Source organism: Zonotrichia albicollis, chromosome 3 (assembly GCF_047830755.1).
Source record: "Zonotrichia albicollis isolate bZonAlb1 chromosome 3, bZonAlb1.hap1, whole genome shotgun sequence".
NCBI lineage: Eukaryota > Metazoa > Chordata > Aves > Passeriformes > Passerellidae > Zonotrichia > Zonotrichia albicollis.
In genome coordinates, this window is record NC_133821.1 from 95,910,505 (window position 1) to 95,931,153 (window position 20,649).

General features: G+C 38.0%; 1 protein-coding gene across 28 annotated transcripts in view; it reads left to right on the forward strand.

Annotated features, from left to right (window-relative positions):
* DLGAP2 (DLG associated protein 2) overlaps positions 1-20,649 on the forward strand; it is a 454,967-nt gene that overhangs the window by 381,392 nt on the left and 52,926 nt on the right. For all 28 annotated transcript variants that reach the window (XM_014268518.3, XM_074538161.1, XM_026794791.2 and 25 more), the window contains one exon: positions 6,615-6,826. In XM_014268518.3, coding sequence (XP_014123993.2) covers positions 6,615-6,826 — 212 coding nt within the window. The remainder of the gene's footprint in view (positions 1-6,614; positions 6,827-20,649) is intronic.

Consider the following 20,649-nt stretch of genomic DNA (forward strand, 5'->3'; position numbering starts at 1 on the left):
CAGAAAAATATTCTTATAATTGCTTGGTGTTCCTTCTTGACTGAAATTTTTGAAAACACAGGAGGTCCAGCTTCCATCTCCCACTGTAGCATCAGGGAAATTTTCTGCTAATGCAAAAAATCATCTGTCTGCTCTGCAAGATTGTCATTTACTTTCCTCTACTTGCAGCTGTGCACAGAGGCTGTTTTTTATGAGGCTCTTGAAGACATGATTTAGGAGAAAACCTCTTACCTGCATTTCAGATTGTGTCATCTTCTTGACCAGGCTGAGAAAGCATGAAATTACAAAAATTATTTGTCTCCAACAGAGTGTTTCATATCTTATCCTTCTTCACATCATGCATGGTGTAATTTCATGAAGCAGACTTCAGCTTCTGCTTCTAGTAAAATGTGAAATTTGTATTACTAAAATAAGATTTAGGTAAAAATCAATATTTCCATTAATTTTATATCTGCATGCTAATTAAATTTCACAGAACTCCTATGAGGTAGGTAATCCTCACTTTAACCTTTGGGAATGAGAATTATGAAGAAGTGATAGTCATCTCCCTCAGCTGAAGCCCTTTATTTAGGAGAGTTTCATTTTAGATAGTAAAGTAATCAGCAGTTTTAAGCAGATCAGCAGTTTAGCTGTGGAACAACTTTAAAATTCTGGGAGCTATGAGCAAATGCCATAGAAGTGGATGGAACAATGGGAGCAAGTCTGTTCTGAAATGTCAGTGGCTGTTGCCATTTTGACTGTTTTAGCTAAACCCTAAACTGAAATAAACTTTAAAAAAATAAAATTAACAGTGATCAAAGTCCAGAAGAATGAACATTTCATTGTTTCTTCCAGTTTTGTCAACAGTATTTCTTAGCTACAAGATTAAATGTTCACACTCCTAGAAGCAGTTTTAGGGGGCCTAGTTTGCCCGTTTCTCGTAAGGTATGAGGAATAGCTTTTCCCCTGAGTGCAGTGAAACATTGGAGCAGGTTATCTAGAGAGGTTGTAGAGTCTTCATCTTTCGAAATATTCTAAACCCAATTGGACACAGTCAAATTATCACTGAATATCCTGAGCTGGTAGGGACCCGCAAGGATCACTGAGTCCAACGCCTGGCCCTGCACAGCACCATCCCCAAGAGTCACAGCATGTGTCACAGGGCAGTGTCCAAATGCTCCTTGAGCTCTGTCAGGCTTGGTGCTGTCAACACTTCCCTGGGGAGCTGTTCCAGTGCCCAAACACCCTCTGGGTGAAGAACCTTTTCCTGATATCCAACCTAAACCTCCCCTGACACAACTTCAGGCCATTCCCTTGGGTCCTGTCACTGGTGACCATAGGGAAGAGCTCAGGGTTAGCCCCTCCTTTCTTCCCCTTTCTTCTAACTGCAGTGAGTTCTCCCCTCAGTCTCCTCCGGGCTGAGCAGACCTCAGCCCCTTCTCATACAGCTTCCCCTGAAGGTCCTTCACCATCTTTGTAGCAGTTCTGGTCAAGCTGCTGTACCTGTCTATACTTTGGGTAGAAGGCTGGATTAGAGACCTCCAGAGTCCCTTCCAATCTCAGTAATTCCACGATTTCTAGTTTTTTTTTCTGTAGTTTTGTCAAATCCATCCCTGTTTTCCCTGACAACATGCTGGTTTTTTCTTCCAGAGAATCAGGGGACAGGCACACAGCTGAAGTCCAGTTAAGGGTCCAAAATCCTTCTTCTGTCAAATCTGGTCTGAGCAAAATCAGTATGCTCCACAGGAAGAATAGAAACATAGAATCATTTAGACTGGAAATTATCTTTAAGGCTATTGAGTCCAGCTGTTAACTCAGCACTGCCCACTGTGCCACTAAACCATGTCCCTAAGCACCACATCTACACCTCTTTAAAATACATCCAGGGATGGTGATTCAGCTGCTTACCTGGTCATCAGTCCATTTTAATCAAATTACAACACAGCATAAAACAAATAAAATAATAAAAGAAGAAAGATAAGAACTCTACTCAAACAAATATGTGTTGTTTCTTTAAAAGGAAGATAGAAATAAGATTTAAAATAAAATTCAGAAATCATAACTTTTGCAGCCATTAACTGGTCATGTGACAATCTAGGTATTAGCTAAAAAATTAGTAGTAAGGGGTATTTTAAGATATGAACTTCTAACAAGGAACAAGGATAGCAGTGTTTTATCTAAAGCAAGGAAATTTATTTTTATATTAACAAAGTTTCTAGAATACCCACTGTGAAGGTGGCAGCTTGGTTTCTTCTGTAGCCTTTAGAAGGTCAAACACCAACTTCTCAGTTCCATGAATTGCATTCTCAGCAGCAGGATGTACATCAGTTTGGAGCATAGGTACTTCTTGCTTTGTTAAGAAGCTGTAAAAGTTTTATCCAAACACTCTTTAACATAAAATTCATGTGAGTGCTTGGCCTAGGGGCTATAAATAAGCTCCCTCTTTTCGGGTAAATCCCTGATCACAAAGCTGCATCACACCCTTTGATGTAAATGGAGTCCCTCTCCTAACCAGCCCTCCCCAGGCAATCTGTGAGGGCTTCATGAAAATGCTGGGAGTGACAAAGAGAGGAGGAGAGCTCTTCAAACATCATTGATTAGAAGGAGGCCAAGAAAATCTTCCACTTCCACAGCTATTTCATCACAGAAGGAAAAAATAAGGCTACTTTGAAAAAAAAAAAAAACACAAAAACCAACACACAACCAAAAAAACCCCACCTTTTTTCTGCAGAAGATGATTTTAGGATCTGACAGGGAAATAAGAGAAGGCCTTTCTGCTGCCTGTAATCAGATACAGTAAGTCCAAGAAAGGATAAATATTTGAGATTTTTCTTTGTGCTTTACATTCTGATTGCTAACTAGATGGACCTTCTTTATGTTACTTTGCAGGAACTAACTCTCCTAAGTGCCTTTATGGGGAATTTAGGATCCTTCCTAGGGTTCTGGAATTAGCTCTCAGTTCAGCTTCATAATATGCAGTAAGTGTTAGGTATCAAGTGCTTTATTAAAATCGACCCTAGGTGATTAATGTAAGATGTCAGAATGAATCAGTAGATGGACAATTGAAAGGTGTCAAATTTTCTGAACCTGGTGCTCCTTACAGCAACAGTGAATGACACTTATGAAGGAGACTCATCATTCTCTGTAATAGTCATAACCAGATCAGCAGCCAGACCTTGTCAGCCACTTGTTCTTGCAAAAGGAAATTCTTATGGTAATATGCAGTATTACTCCTCTGTGGATAGAAACTACATGTACAAGGATTCATGCTAACATCTAGAACAGAAGGAAGGCCTTTTTAGACATTATAAATATCAGCACTCATCACTGTATGTAAGTAGATAATTAGGGTAATTATTCTAAATTAGCAGCTGCAAGCCCTGCAGATGGGAATTTCAGGGACTGGTAACTATTGTAAGGTAGAATTTCTGCAGGTTGCAAAGCCCTTTCCATATTTTGGAAGATGTATATTTAATCACCCTCATACATGATGTTAAATGTTTTTGTTAATATCTCAAAATGAAAATCTTTCCTGCACTTACATAATGCTTTTGCTTTTCTTTAAAGCTGTGTTGGGGTTTGCGATAGCCTGGATTTTGAAACATGTTTCCAAGTACCTAACCTATCAGATCAAATAAATTGATAACTAGGCTGAACTGGGACTCAAATTTTGCTTCTATTCTCAGTCCATGAGGAAAAACAATGTCAAGAGTCCTTTCATTTGTTTTTTTTCTTTTTTATTTTGAAGATGGAAAAAAGACTATATATAGGACTAAAAAAGACTATGAAAAAAAGACTTTTATTTTGAAGATGGAAAAAGCTCTGGATGAAACCTTCTGTGAAAACACATGGTCAAACTTTCTCACCAGGTTCCAGAAGCATTTTCACTGCATTCATTGTATTGTGCTCCTTTGAATGGCTTAAGGGCAAAAAAAAAGAAAAAAAAAAAAAAAACCAACAAAACCCAGATATTTTAATTGTGAAAAATGTTGTAACAACCATAAATGCTTCTGTGATAGCTGATGAGTTGGTCTGATTAGAAAAGGATTCTTGTTGCCTTGTGTACCATGAGTACGTCACGCTAGAAATGGAGCAGGACTTTGTTTTTTAGCTTTGGTCTTTAGCTGTGATGTGAATTCATATAACTTATGAATACAGACAGCAAAAGAAATGCAATCAACAGAAACAGTAATGCACATAACTGTAAGGTTTGTCCTTATCACAGTGAAGAAGTTTAATTTTTTAGCTACTTTAATGTACAAAATCAGTCATTCCTATCTTTTAAAATAAGATTGCAACTTCAATCAACAAATAAGCCTATGTTGTACTCATTTAAATCCAGTCCTTATCTAGTTATTTGAACATGGAATTTCAGACAAAATAAAGCTGAGAAAGTAATAATTTTCTGCATTTGAGTAAGTAAAAGGTTATTGATCAATGTCTTTTTAAACTTTCTATTTAATTATCTTTGAAGTGAAAAGAAGGAAAGAAGTTTGAAGCCTAAATAATCATTCTGTGAAAAAGTTATGAGGGGATTTTTTTTTTAAATAATATTAAGACATGATAATTCAGCTTTAGTAGTAAAAATTTAACAGTACACCTTGTAGCGGGCCTATGTAGATGGCAAAACTGCTTTTTTGGCATTTGGATTTTGGCTTTAGCCATGCTGATATACATTTAATAAAGACTATTTAAAAATAAGAGTATGTTTGTATGATATCAAGTAATAAAATAGCTCTCTAATTCAGATTTTTACAGCTGTTAGAGTTGTCAGCTGTAGATTAAAAAATTAAATGCTGAATTTAATGTATATATATTTAGTATTTTAAGCAGCTGGCTATGACTACTATGACGACATGTAAATTATCTTTTAGGTCTCATAGAATCATAAAAAGCTTTCCTGCAACATTAATCTTATACATATTAGGTCTGAGAAAAGAAATGAGAATGATGTATCACACTTACAGGCTTCAAGTTTGGGAAGATTTTCGATGCTTCCTTTCACCCTCCAAAGCTCAATAACATGAAAAGTTTGTTTCTTTGTGTGATACAACCATATTTCACTTAGATTCATGCTGAGTCCTATTATTTTGTATAAGAACGTGACTTTTTTTTTCTCTGATAGTTATCTCTAACATTTTCTGATATGTGCAATCTATTTCATATCTTCTTATCTGACTTCATCTTCAGTCTTTTTTTTTCTTTTTTCTGTCTTAAGCTTGGGCTTTTAAATTTAATACCTCTATTTTTACTTGTTCACCCCCTTTTAAAACTTCATTTCTCCTTTAATCCCTTTTTAGGACTCAGAGCCCCAGCTCTGTTCACCTGCTGTGCAGGGCTAATTCATCTGTCTTGAAAGGGCCATAGATGGCAAGCAGATCATGTTAATTTTTTAAACCCAGTCTCCAAGACTGCTGAAACCAATGGGAGCATTTGCTTCAGCTCCACAGTGAGCTCTGTCCATAGAAGCTTTCAAATACGTTTGACTTGAAAATTTGTGTTTGACATCCTGCTTTGCAGAAACTATTAAATATATGTCTAATTGAGATTTCAGACTTATAGTATATTAGTAAATAAACTCATTAAACTGCTTAATGTAGATGGAATAATAATGTTGATAAAGGATTTGATGCTGCCAAGGGCATCTGCCTTGGTCACTGATGAACTCTGTCACATCCTACTTTTTAACTGTGAGTCCTTATCATGCATTTCAGAGAGCCTGTATCCTTAAAACAAATTAAATGGCTAAGTGTGTTTCTGGATTAGAGCCAGAGGACTCAGCACCTTGGAAGATTAAATATTAAAAATAAAAAAAATTTAAAAAGCAATACTGGCAGAGACAGGCTGTGTTTAATCATAAGCATTGAAAAAAGGCTGATTTCACTTTGGATTGAAGAATCCACTCTTGCTCAATTCTTTGGTAATTTGTGGTGAGGAGAGATTTCCATCCACCAGCTGTGGATTATCTGACTACCAATTTTACTGTTTGGAAATCCATTTGAACTACATGAAGGCAGCTGCAATCCTGCAACCTCATGTATTATTTAACTGGTTGAATTTCTGTTATATTACAGTCTCTATCAACCATTTTTCAGTTTCTAAATAGAAAAAAGACAAATTACTACTTTTTCTTCTTTTTTTTTCCACAGAAGTTTGCCCTAATCCTATCCATTTATGCCAAGATCATGGCTCAGTTTATCTGAAATACACCATTCACCTCCCTGAAAGCCCATTATAAGGACTGCTGGTAATAAACCCCAAAGTGCTCAACTTTCAATGAGTTATAGCTCTGAAATTCCTGATTAACTTGTTGTTATCAGATTAAAATCTGTGTGCAAACTTTAAGCTGCTTCCTGCAGTTTAGAGCATGTCTACAAATAGATATTGCAGCTCAGCTCACAATCCATGACTTCATTGTTCCTTGGGTTCTAATGGTTACAAACTGAAAATTCTGAAGTTGAAGTTAAATGGCAAAATCATTTAGGGTTCTTAGAAATCTCTTTATAAGCCATCTGTTTCTGAAGAATAAAAAATTCATTACTTGTCTTTGTAAAATGAATAAAGGAAGGAAGTATTTAAACATATGGAAAGAATAAACCACATTCTGTGTGTGTGTGTTTTATGGTCTCCGTTAGGTACCTCAGGATGAATGGGGAGGATACCCAGCTGGTGGGAAAGATGAAGAGATCCCATGCAGAAGAATGAGGAGTGGGAGCTATATTAAGGCCATGGGAGATGAAGAAAGTGGAGATTCTGATACAAGCCCCAAGACATCACCAAAATTATCTGTTCGGCCAGAGTCATTATTAAAATCCATTGGGCAAAGACCACTGGCAGATCATCAAAAGTAAGCTTTACTACACCTTTCTGGAAGTTGTCATGACTTGGATAACTTTTCTTTGTGTCTTATGGGCAATGGTCAGCTTCCATAGGAAAAAAAAATCTATCTCGTAAAAGGTGATTTTTTTTTTGGCTTCATTTTAACTTAGTTACAGCTTTTTGTGGTTACTGGATGAAAAGCTGATATCTTCTTCCATCCATGAAATAAACCTTTTACTTCTGAATGAGTAAGGAAGGTACTGAAGGAAATGTATAGTTATTTTATGCCAAAAGTTCAAAGTTATGGGGTGTTTTTCTCTAGAAGGATTGGTTTCTATTACAATTTTTGTTATTTCATTGCTTTCTCTGAAATAGAAAATATACTCTATTCTATACTACATATAATATTAAATATACAATTGTACCATATATTGGGCATTTTACACCTTTTTTATCAGTGTAATGCTTTATGTATCAGCTATACTGCATCATACTCATTTAAACACATTGCGGAAGATTTTGTTTGACTGGATTATTTTTCATTCATACTACCATTCATACTACCTACAATATGGCCTATTAAATAACTAAAGCAAACCTTAAAGCTACAAGGAAGTATGTTGGAAGTTTTCCAATAGATCTTTATTTTCCTCTCCTTTTTATCTTTTCAATATATAATTTTATACGTAAACTGTAAAAATTCTTGTCAGGAGGGTTTCAAAGTGGTAGCCTGATTTAAAATCTACAGATTCTATTAATTTGGCTGGATGTTTCTCATGGCTTAGCAAATTTATCTTTTTGCCTGGGGTATAAACTGAAGAAATTAGTAGTGAAATCTTGGACCAAGTGTTATTTATTGTTCTGTAGGTAATACCATATAGTTTACCATAGTGACTCACCTTTTCATAAAACAAAACAAAATCCATAGGCAAAAATCCTTTTGGGTTAATTAAATTGAATTATTTGTCTTGCAATCTGCAAGAAAGCCACCAACTTCACTATTACTGAAGAGAAGAGTTTCCAACTTCATTGCTTCATATGGTACTGGCCCAGCCACTGCCTGGCTGAGTTCTGGGCACTGTTCTCAGGGATCATTCCCAGAGACAGTTTGGTTGCAGTCATTCCAGTTTTGGAGGGGATCTCTTATCTTATTCATGCCACAAACTGAAATATATTTTAGACACTGTTCTAACTTTCCAAGCATTTAGACCAAATAAAATATATTCTGTGTCGTTCTTTGTTTCCAGCTATGGTTGGGCTCCCACAAGGGAATCTGAGTAGCAGCACAAATTTGCCAGTGAGTGGCAGGTCTTGGTGCCTGCCCTAGGCCACTACCGTTTATAAACAAATTCAGACAGCAATTAAACATAACTAAACATACATATTCAAATAAGGAATATACTTCAAGGAAGAAAGTATTCCTGATTTGTTAAATCATGAAGACAGGTGGTTGTTAGTAGGCCAATACCACATGTTGTGTCTTCATTCATTTTTCCATTTTCACCACTCAGAATTTAATTGATTAAAGCACAAGTGAACTGCTGATGCACGTACTGGGCTTGACAGCTGTGCTTGTTCATGGCCCCAGAGGATTTCATGGCATAGTTACCACTAACCAGTCAGAAAAGGAGGAAGCTTTTTGTAATACTGTAAAATACTATTAGGGGTTCTGTTGAAAATTTGTCTCTAGCACTGGACTAAGAATAATTGAGCAGCCAGGCTGCCCCTGCTGACAGATATCTTTTAAGTCCTCAATGTTTCTTTAAACTGAAGGGCAACACCTTGAATCTGCCAGCCTAACATTCACAGGTTTTTCCAGTGGACTTCAACTGAAGTGTGACAGCTATGCTGGTTCTTGTAAGTCTGTTTTTGCAAAAATCTAGGATTTCAGCAATCCTAAAGGCAAACAGAAAATTTCTTCTTGCACAGAAATACCAAGTGCTGATCCTAAACTTGGGTTCTCACCACAAGCCATCTCCTCCCAGTATATCTGTCTCCCTGTCCCTGCGGTTGCCTTTTCTGTCTGGCAGATGTCTGGGAAGGATGTAGCAGTGGAAAATGGTTATGGAGCCTTCCTTCCTCCCCCAGCATAGCTCAGTAATCCCCACTGCATGCTGAGCACCATTTGTACCACTGATCATGCTGCTGAACCAGAAGCCAGGGCTTTGAACAGCATTCCTGCATGTATAACAGGGCTGAACAGCATTTCTGGCATGTGTTATGAGAAATTACATAATTCAAGATGTCAGCTGCATTAGCTGGTTTTTTAGCTTGTTTACCCAGATGGAGGGAGCTAGTGCACACAAATAAAATGGAGGTTTTATTCTCTTACTCCTCTGCTGGGGTGGCAGGGTAGCTCAGAACTGGGGTCTGACAAACCACATTAATAAAAGCTGAATATTGATAGTTTTGGCAGTGTAAAAACATTGATTGGCTGCAAAACAAAAGTAGATGGATTTCATAAGAAAAAGCCTACTTTTCGTTCACTATCCTGAATATGATAAAATGAAAATTAGAACAGCCTTCGCTTAACCTTCAACAGACGTTTGACATGTGTGCTTTTCTCCTCTGAGTATTATTAGGCATCTCTGCAGCGATATTTTTCCCATTTAAATCCTGTTTATGCTTCGACAAAAGTAAGCTCTAATTAACTGGTTTGTGTTGCTTAAAGATCCAGCAAATTGAAGATTCAAAGTTTCTAAACAATAAAAATGCATTTTTGCACCTGAATAAATAAATACAAATAGATAAATGTAAATGAAATAATAGAAGCCTTAGAATTCTGAAATAATATCTTTTAAGTTGCTTTTGGAAAGAAGTATATTTTACTCCAAGTTGGGGAAAAAATAAAAAGGGAAGTTCATATTCTGCCACTGCTGGTTTATAGAGCTGACAGAAGCAGGTCATAGACCCAAGCACAGCCATCTGATCTCCACCTCTGGCAGAGGGAGAGCACAACCAGCAGCATCCCCAGCCTCCCTCCAGGCTGGGCCACCTGTCTCACCTCTGCATAGTGCCAGGACATGGTTCAGGGACCAGCTCTGTTGGATGCAGCCACTCTCTCTGTAGGATAGGAAAGTTTGGCCAAAGGGTCAGGTAATGGGCCTGGCTTATTTCTGAGCATAGCTATAGCATAAAGGGGCTCAATTTTTTATGGACTTTTCAAAAATTAAATGCAGTGAAAAATCTAGATTACTCACTGAAGATAAAGGAATTTAAATTCTTTCTTTATGTTTCAAAAAACTAAATAGTATGTTGCACTACTTAGTCCAATAACAGCAAGCTGAAGCCAGGGTAATTTATTAGTATTATTAGGAAATTGCATTTGAGCAAATTATAATGCAATCAGACTTGCTATGGTGGAGACAGGACACATACCTGAATCTACTTCCTTTCAACTCTTTGTTTTCTTGGAATGGTACCAGAAGTCCTATTTAATGTGGAAATTATGTTGACTCCCCGTAGTCCTGGGGAAAAAAAAAAGTTGTTTTTTTTTTTTTAATTATTGTTCACTGTGATTATACAAAATTGTTCAGATGTCAGTTTTGGTATGCTAGAAGTGAAATGCAAGCCCTTCTATTCAGTCCATTGTCTTCTTCTGAGCTGTGATGCTACTGAAGATGAAGTTAAACTGTGTTGGAAGGCAGTAGTTTGTAGAAGGTATGTCATCTACTGCTAGGCATTTTCCCTTACATTAAATATCATTAATCAAATGAACAGTTTATGGAATGGATAGCTGAAATAAAGGGAGTGTCCCTCCCTATCCTAAATAAGTTTTGTGCAATCCTAGAAGAGAGATTGGCCCACATGATTTGTAGGAGTATCCTTCTAACCTAGTAAATGTCATTTTTCTGTATTTATGACAAAACCAAGCAAAGCTGAGATGGAAGCATCAGAGACACTGGGATCCAGAAAGCAAAGTTGAAAATAAAACAAGAATTTGTACTCTGGAATAGGAGAGTAATTCTGAAAAACTGAATATAATACAGTTATTTGATGCTTTTCATTTTCAGGAAAAAAGTACTTAATGTACTGATTATGTAAATGAACAGAATAACACTGTAAAAATAGCAAATTCCATTTTCAGTATCTCCTTTTTGAAGTGTTATGAAAGACTCTGAAAACCATCTCACCATTTAGTCAAAAGTGATAACAATAGCATTTAGCCCAAAGTAAATACACTCTATTTGAAGATCATAGTGGTATCACTCACAGAAATGAAGAGTCATGCTGTGCTGAAGTTTTCCATTATGCTCTGAAGTGACTCACAGGAAACTATGAAAATTAAATAGGTTAAGCTGCAGTAAAATAAATTCAGTGACAGCGATGTGTACTTTTGTTTTGTAAACTTCTAATGGCAGACTTTTCTGTTTCTGGTAGTGCAGACACTTTAAGCTGATGGGTGGGCAGACAGAAGGACATGTGAGCACAGAGGTAGTACAAAAGTGTAGTGTTTCAATGAGGAAGGGAATCTGCCATAGTACAAATTATTTGGCAAACTACAACAGTACAATAGCAGTGATAATTCAAGTTGTCTTGACAACCGAAGATCAAGTTTTTCTCTTAATACTCTGCCAGATTTTGGCCACTGTATGGAATGAGTATCTTAAATTATGAATCACACTCACACAGAGAGAGCACTTATGCCTCCCTCAGATGTTTAACATCTTTGTTTTGTGGGTTGTTTACAGCCATAGCACACCTGAAGAGCATGATGCATGTCCATATTTCAGCCACTCTTACTCACAGCCTGGTGAGTCAGCACTCAGCACAAAACACTTCATTCAGTATTGTAAGTTAATATGTCTAAAACCTGAAATGGCTGACGTGTTTTCTGGGCTTATAGTAAACCAGAACAAAAGAATGATCTTTCACTGCTCTCCCTCTTTTCAGAGTGAGAGATTGCATCTATTCACAGACACACCAACTTAATGCTTATCTGGACTGTTATCCAAGGCATGTCCACCTTCTGTTCTGCAGACTTTATTCTGGCAACAAAAATGTTGCCAAAGCACACAGCAAGGGGATTAAACATCAACCAGATCTGACAGCACTTAGCTGCCAGACCCCCTGGCTCAGCAGGAATCATGGAATAGCACAGACTCCTCTAAGATACATGGGAAATCCCTATTAAAAAAAAATATTTCCATTTGCAACCATTTGTGGTAACCATACCATGCTTACAACATTAGAAAGTGAAAGCCAAAAAGCCAAAGGAGAATTTTGGAAGCAATGCATAAGACCAACCCTGTGGGTTTTCATCCATCAGTGCCCATGACAGTGCAGACTCCACTATTCTTTAGTGCCAAATAAATTTGTGGGTTTTTCTCCTAAGACACACCCCTTGGCAAATGTACACAGAAAAGGCTGTGGGTAAGTGGGCACATGTAGGGGAGTGGGTGTGCTGCACAATTTCTCAGATTGAGAGTTAAAGCACACATTCCTTGCGGGAGAAATTAGTGTCCTCTTTCAACATTATCCATTGCTGTGCACCAGTGATCCAAGCCTTTTTTAATTTTTAAGGTAAACTTCAATTTGCCATTAGAGCTTCTACATTTTAAAAAAGGAATGGTTTTGAAGCCACTCCTGAGAAATATTTGTAATAGAAGAGATGAGGAAAATCACTAGAAAAGGAACTCTCATCTTTTATATGCTTTTTATTTATCTTTGGGGGTTTTTTTCCCTCAATCTTCTGACTCTAAAAAGCCTCATTACACACTTCATTAGTAGCTTTCTGAGGCCCTATAGTGCAGTAGCATCTACTCAGAGTCTCTGAGGGGTGAAATTGGAGATTTACTGAGGAGAGTTTGAGGGCTAATTACAAAGCCTTATCAACTAATAATGTAATCAGAGGGCCACTGGCATGGTGATAGTCTGCTGCAGTCAGTAAGATCTGGGTTAGATTAGGCTGCAGGGTTAAGAGGGAATGCTGATGAAGGGCAGACAGTCATCTGGCTACCTAGGAAACATCTTTTGTGGGGTCAAAAGAGATCCCCATCTTTCCTTCCTTTGCAGAATAATAGCAAATGCTCTTAAGCAGTGTTAGGCATCTTGTTCTCTGAGAAGTAGCACAGTGTGAAACACAGGGAGTCACTGAGCCCAGATGTCCTACCTCATTTTAGTAAATACCAGCTTTATGTTGTAGGACTGAAATGTATTACCCTGGATTAGGGATGGAAGGGGGATCCTTAGGCTCTACACAAAGTCCAGAGACTTTTCAGGAATAAAGCGGGATTTTCTCAGAAAAATGCAATTACATGATGGATTGTGGTGAAAATGCAGTAAGATTCAGGTCAATATAAGAAGCACAAGTAGTGACATCCAAGGGAAAATATGCTTCTGTTTTTTGGTGCCTATTTGTTTCTGCTTCCAACAAATTTATTTGTTTTACTTTTCATTTGAAAAGGATCAAAAGCTGGTTTTCCCATTTGTTTAGTTTTTAATAAAAACTAAATAGGACTATAAAGGATGTGTACAGAAACACTTCTTCAAGAAAGGATGTGAAAATTAAGATTTTTTTGTTTAAAAAAACAGAAATTTTGTGGATGTATATATGTATATACACACACACACGCAAAATTCTTTTCCCAATTCTACTCAATTGTTTCTCCAGAAATTACAGTCTCATTAATATCTTCAATTTATCTTCAACTTCAGCATGAAGGTCATTGATTTTCTTTAGTTCTACTGGTTTTAATGGACTTACATGTATGCTTAAATTAAGCTCATGTTTAGATGCTTTAATGAGTCCTGATAGGCCCTAGTCTACATTTATTCTACCAAATTAGACTTTTTGCATGTGTACATGTATATGCACCAAAAGCAAAAAGTGAGATAGCTTTCTGAGGAAATTAATGAATATTTCAATTCCACAAATGGATTTAGGAACAACATATCCAATATTTGAGTTCTGCTTAGATCCATAGACCTATCTATGAACTGAACTGCTACATGATGCCGTAAATGCCCTTTGAATTTTTGCCATAGCATTTGCCGGAATTTTGTTGATGCTGACCGGCTTGTTGCTCTATTATAAGGGGACAAGACTTTTAGGATTAGCTATAGATTAGCTATATGTGTAAATCTGTCACCTTTTTGAAAGTTTGGAGTTTAGATTTCTTGTAGCCTACTTTTTTTATTACAGGAACATTTTGAGTGATTGGGAATACAGGCTTGGTTGAGCCTACATCCTCTCTATCTTTGCAAGGAGCGATCAAACCACCAGACTGTTTAATGATTCTGATGATTTCCTCTCATTCTCTTCTGGCTCATGTTGTACCAAATCCCGAAACATTTACTGACAGTAAGAGTTCTCTCCTACCAGTGAGTGATTAGTAGGCATTTCATAAGGGTAGAAACAGCAGTCTCCACCTCTTTCCTAACATATTCCTGTAATAATATTGAATATCTTTCAGGCACACTTTTTAAAAAGTATGGGTTAATGATGAACTATCTAGGCACCTGAACTATTTCATTTGGCCCAGATTCTCATATCTACCACTGATCAAAGAGAAGCTTCACACTGCAAATATTAGAAAAGGAATTCTTTGCTACAGATGGATTGATGAGATTTATGTGCACTTTTGGTTTTCCAAAGAGCCAGACTAAATGTGCTATTTGAAAGGGAGAATCAGAGTTAATGTCACCACTCTGAGTTCTCCAATGGGCTGCATGCAGGCACATCTGGGTGCCTCTGCAGAGCTGCATTGACTCCAGCAGGGCTCCATGGAGATGCAGGGTGACTCGCAGCTGCTACACAATGGCCCTGCTGCCTAAGCTATAATCATTAGATTCTGGTCAATGAGTTATTTCATGTATCTAGGAAGACACAGTTAAGATAGGTTCAGATAGAGAAATGAATATCCATTGAAATGCAAATCTCTCAATAAAATAGGTTTTGATAACTGCCGCTACTTTGATAATTCTAATGCACCTCCCTTTTAGGCACCCAAGATGAATTCTTTTACAAATTTTATCTTTTTGTCCCAGAAAGATACTTGTGAATTGCATATACTGATTTGAACAGAAGTGATTGTACTTTCTTTAATGCTCCCATTCACTCTCACATTTTTGCACAAATGCAGGCATGATCATGAAAATAAAAAGGTATGATTTTAGAAAATGGCAATTCCAAAAATTAATTTGATGGAACATGGACTTTCTTTATATTGGATGCTCCCTGAATAAATCTGATAAACCCATTCAGAGTCAGAAGGTGACCTTCTTGCTGCAACTTTTAGAGGCCTCAGAAAACATTAATTCACTTTCAGTGCCTCCTTGACCCCGGGTGCACTGGTGACTGAACATTTGACAGAGAAGAGGTACTCTGGGGAGTGATCACTATTTTGGATGTGAGTGGATCGAGGAATGACCTTGGCAAGTGTATTGCTGGCATCACAATCGTACTGTTTTATACAATGGTATAAGGTTTAGGATAAAATATGTGATGTCAATCACTTATTAGATAATGCAGACAGTAAAATACAAAATGAAACCAGTGTGACTGGGATCCCTTTCTCAGGGGTTATACAGTCCATTTTTCCTCTGGGGCTGTCTTGGCTGTCAAGTATTTTTGCTCATGAGTTAGAATATTTAGGAAGAAGGGGGCTTCTAGCTTCTGCTCTGTACTTGGCTGTGGTGAGTTAAACCACATTGGCACTGGTGATGCCACACTTTAATTCCTGTATCCAGTTTTGGGCCCCTCTTTTCAAGAAGGACATTGAGGTGCTGGAACATGTCCAGACAAAGGCAGCAAGGCGGGTGAAGGGTCTGGAACATCAGTCCTGTGAGGAGCAGCTGAGGGAGCTGGGGGTGTTTAGCCTGGAGAAGAGGAGGCTCAGAGGAAACCTCATCCCTCTCTAGAGCTGCCTGAAAGGAGGCTGCAGCCAGGCAGGGGTCAGGCTCATCTTGCAGGCAACAAGTGACAGGACAAGAAGACACAGTCTTAAGCTGCACAAGGGGAAATTTACCTTGGGCATTAGGAAGAAATTCTTCACAGAAAAGGTGATTGGGCATTGGAATGGGCTGCTGAGGGAGGTAGTAGGGTCACTGTCCCTGGAGGTGTTTGAGGAAAGACTGGACATAGCACTCAGTTCTGTGATCTAGTTGGCAAGGTGGTGTTAATTCATAGGGTGAACTTGATGATCTCAAAGGCTTTTTCCAACCTACTTGATTCTGTGATTTTGTGATTTTTTTGTGTTCTTTTCACCCTGGACTAGCTATAAGACGTTAAACCGTGCCATTTTCTAATTCTGGCATTTCAAGCTGTCCTAAAAGTAAAAGAGTATTGTTACCATACATACCTTTTCACCAAACAACAAAACAATTCGTCCTCTGCAAAAAATGCAGTGTTTGTGTAAGTCCTGTTGCAGTGCTGTGTGCTGTAAATCACAGCAATACTCATCATGCAGCAGTGCCAAGAGACTTCAGGAGACATTTCACAAACCATCCTGGGTGTTTATCAGCATCTGATCTCGGTGACAACAGAGGATGGGCCAAAGTGAAAGATTTTGACTGAGTGGTGTGAGGTGCTGTGGCACACACCGCAGTGGGAATGCCTCCAATCCCCCAGTGCCATATGTGAAGTCACCGTGCTACTTCAGACACTATAAACTTTCCATAAACTTTCCATAAATATATAAAACATTGGAATTCAAAGAAAAAACCTAAATAATGTTATCTGTCTCTTATTTATAAAGTATCCTACTCCTTTAACAAATACACCATTAATATAAAAGGAAATGGAAGGCTAAGTATTAGATTGCTGAAGATGAGGAAATAAGTCTTTCTGTTATCATTAGTTAATGCCCTTCCCTTATCATTAATGTGTTATTGCAGCTATTGGATTAGCTTGCATTAATATTCCCTTCATTAAAACATGTTCTAAATAGCTCATGGTTTTCCAAGTCTTCTGTTAGAAAGGCCTAAGTTGGGAAAAGATAAGGAGATGTAGACATCCTTTTCCATCTTCTGAAATCTCTTCACAAACCTTATGTAGTGAATTTTGATTGCAGTAAACGAAAACTTAAATTTCTTTCTACATTTTTAATATATGTCCTGTTAAGGATGACTAGAAGATAAGGAAAAGCACAAATTTAAATTGGGGATGTTGGAATCAAAGATTTGTTTAAAAGTCGTCCTTTTTAGTTTCTTTGGGTTTGGGTTTATTTTAGCACATCTTGTTACTTGTGATAAAGTTAAAGTAACAGATGTTTTCCTGCAATTATTTTCCCCCATTCTGCTCTTAAACTTTACTCTTGATGAAGTGTGGGCAAGAACAGTTAGTTTGCACAAGAAGTGAAAGAGGTTTTGGGTTAGTGGCAGTCTCCTAAGTGAGGGGATGGGATTAGGTGTCCTCAGCAGGTTGAGCAGGACTTTGATGACAAATAGAGGTGTTAGGGACACTTTTGTAATCTGCAGAGAACAGAGGGATAAGTGGCCTGGTGATGACTTCTGGGGGGTGTTTTAGAACATCTTGAACAGGAAACTGTTAGCTGGGACTTAAAGAGAAAACAGTAAAGATTAGGATCTGGGTGGGTCAAGAATGAAAAAGACCTGTCCTTGGGGGTTCTGGCAAATGTGAGTTCTGAGCATGGAGGAAGGGACAGCTTTCAAGTAGGAGCATCAGAACATGTGAGGTTTGGACACAGAAGCCTGAGTTTTTGCAGTATAGAGAAATGCAAGAAAATGGAGACTATAATGCAAGACTCTTACAAACTGCTTTGGACTGCTTTTGGACTACTGTCTCTTCCCTTATTCTTGATTTTGTTGGAATATGCAGCCTAACCTCACTGTCATTCACTCTGTGCCAGGGTGACAGGCTATCCCAGCTATGCTATCAGTTATACTATTCCAGATAAACATGTAATGTTGTAGCTCACTTTTTCTGGTTATAATACAGTATTTTTCCTCCCTGAACACACTCAGGCAATCTGCTGAGTGCTGAATGTGCTACTGCAAATTTAGCTACCTTCACTGGGAGTCCTTCACTTTTAGAGCAGAGGTTCTCAACAGCTGTAAGGTCATTACATGGAAGTGTTTTTTTCCCCAAAATTTCTTTAGGCTTTGAGCCTTTCTTTCAGATAAGATATTTCTCATTAAATTTAAGGCCTTTGCCTGGCTGCCATGAACTTCTTCTGAAGCCAGTGGAAAATGGAAAGTAACCCTTGGGGGCAGAAAAGCTTTTAAAGGACATCTCTTCCTAAAATCTAGTCTATTCAGAAAAGCAACTGGAAAGAGAGCAGACATACTAATTTAATTTTTCCTGTTAGTCTCACCCTATTCCTCCTTCTCCATAGTGCTGATTTTTAGAGCCACCTCTTTGATGTTACTATGTATATTTTTTTAGTGGTCCTGAAGATGTTCTGTTAAAACATCTCATTTGCACATGCTTGTCTTGCCCTTCTGCAGTGATCAGCTGAGATATAAGATCATCTATGCTGCTACAGAACATAAAAGAAAATCATTTTCTTTTTTCAAAGCAAAAGAACTTTGCTGTTCTGGAAATGAAGGCCAAGAATGTTGTTCCTAAGCTTATACATGGAGTGGATGTCATTAAAAAGTCAGCATTTACTAAGGCCAGGTGTTGATTGTGTTTTCTAGCACCGTTGACAAGCATGAGATTTCCTTGGGCAACAGATCATGACATTTGAGAGCAACTTCCCCATATAAGTCTGGTATTTCACTTCCTGGGTCATGTTTATAGCAAGGTCATAATTTTCACCATCATTGACACAATTATCCTGGATGATAACTTTGAGATTATATCTTAGAAATAAAAACTAATAATTTCTATTTATCAGGAAAATTTCAAAGTGTTACACGAATAAGTGTAAAATTGCTTTTATGGGCTTTTATAGCCTTTGTATGTAACATTTCTTTTACTTTGCTTCAGTTCCATGAATCAATTAATCTCCTCTGATAAATGAAAAATCATTTAACTATCAGGTAATATCCACACTCATTCATCAAAACTCAGCTGCTTAGAAGTACTATGGAATGAATACTGGGCTTCTTTCCATACGAAATTATTGCTGTACAAATTGTTGATATTATTTAGTGATAGAAATACCTAACAAGGAACCAGAATGTGATTAATTAAATACTAGGTTTTAAATCATTATTTAGAAGGGGATAGTAATTAGAACCAGGTTTCAATTAATTAATTTTGAGTGTTTCATGCAGTAATTTCTAATTTAATTCTATTCCTTCTATCTTTTCTTAATGTAGCCCATGTTTTAATGAAATTGCAAACATCTCTTTAACAAACTGTTTATGAACTCAGAATTTAGATTTCGCCACCTGGTGATGGCAAGCAGAACACCCAAGAGGGACTTATTTGTTTTGAAAAATGCTAGCATAACAACATAAAAGAGTTTATTGGCAATACCAGACAGATTAAAAGTCTCTCTACCCTCATGAGACCCCACCTGGAGTAATATGTCCAGGTCAGGAGTCCTCAGCACAAGAAAGATGTGGAGCCCTTAGATCAGGTCCACAGGAGGCTAAAAAAAGATCAGAGGGTTGGAGCACCTCTCCTGTGAAGGCAGGCTGGCAGATCTGGGAATGTTCAGCCTGGAGAAGAGAAGGCTCCTTTGCGATCTTCCAGTACCTAAATGGGCCTTTGTACCTGGGCAGGTACCGATAGAGCAAGGGGGGATCACTTTTGAACTTAGAGATTTAGGTGAAATCTTAGGAAGAAATTCTTGACTGTGAGGGAGGTGAGGCCCTGGCACAGGTTGCCCAGAGAAGCTGTGGATGTCCCATCCCTGGATGTGTTCAGGGCCAGGCTGGATGGGGCTCTGAGCAATGTGGTCTAGTGGCAGATGTCCTTGCCCTTGGCAGGGGTTTGGAGCTACACGATCTTTAAGGTCCCCTCCAACTTGAGCCAGTCTGTGATTCCATAAGTAAAGCATATACAAAAATCAGAATGACACAGAGCAGCTGTCAATCATCAGCCTATCTATAGAGGAAAGGCAGTTTAGTTACATCCAGCAACCAAATGTGGATAGTGAGGCTTTACACCACTTCACCTAATCTATTATATTTGTCTTCATACTTATGGGAACAAAAAAAATGTTCTTGTTTTTATCATCTGGAACCAAATTAGACCCAGTATCAGGCTGTTATCTTAATCATAGAATCACTTTGACTGTAATGACTTAATTAACCTCTGAGCATATACCTGCAATAATCTCATACATTTTCATTTTGGTTTTAGCAGTTATAGCATCGTTTCCATATAGTTTATCTCTGGCATGAGGTTGCAGAAGGAAAGGAATAGACAGGGAGAAATGAATTGGTTTTTTCTCCAGGGAAATTTCTTGGGATTTTGAAAGAATGTCTCCCTTGAACAAAGATGAAAACAAAATCCATCCTTTTTTTTTTGCTTCACCAGCTCTGTTGCTCTTCTTTGGATATGCTCCAGCGAATTTATTAGGAAAAATCTCTTCATTGAAATGATTATCAGGGAAATGGCTGAGTCAACATCCCTGGGGGTATTTAAAGGACATGTAGATGTGGTACTTAGGGACAAGGTTTAGCGGTGGACTTGGCAGCATTCAGTTAACAGCTGGATTCAATGATCTCGGGGGCCTTTTCCAAAGTAAATGATTCTGTGGATCTAAGGCAGATGCACTGAGGAAGCTGGGCTATGTCTATGTTGACCCTGAGATGGAGGAACACATGGAAATGCCTGAGAACAGACCTCCCAAGTGTAAGGGTCTCTAAATCCCATCTGCTCTTGCAGTTGGTGGTGTGAGGGAATACTGGATCATCACACATCAGACATCAAAGGACATGGCCACACAGAGAGATGGATCTCAGTACTCTGCTTTTCTAGGCAAAGCCATG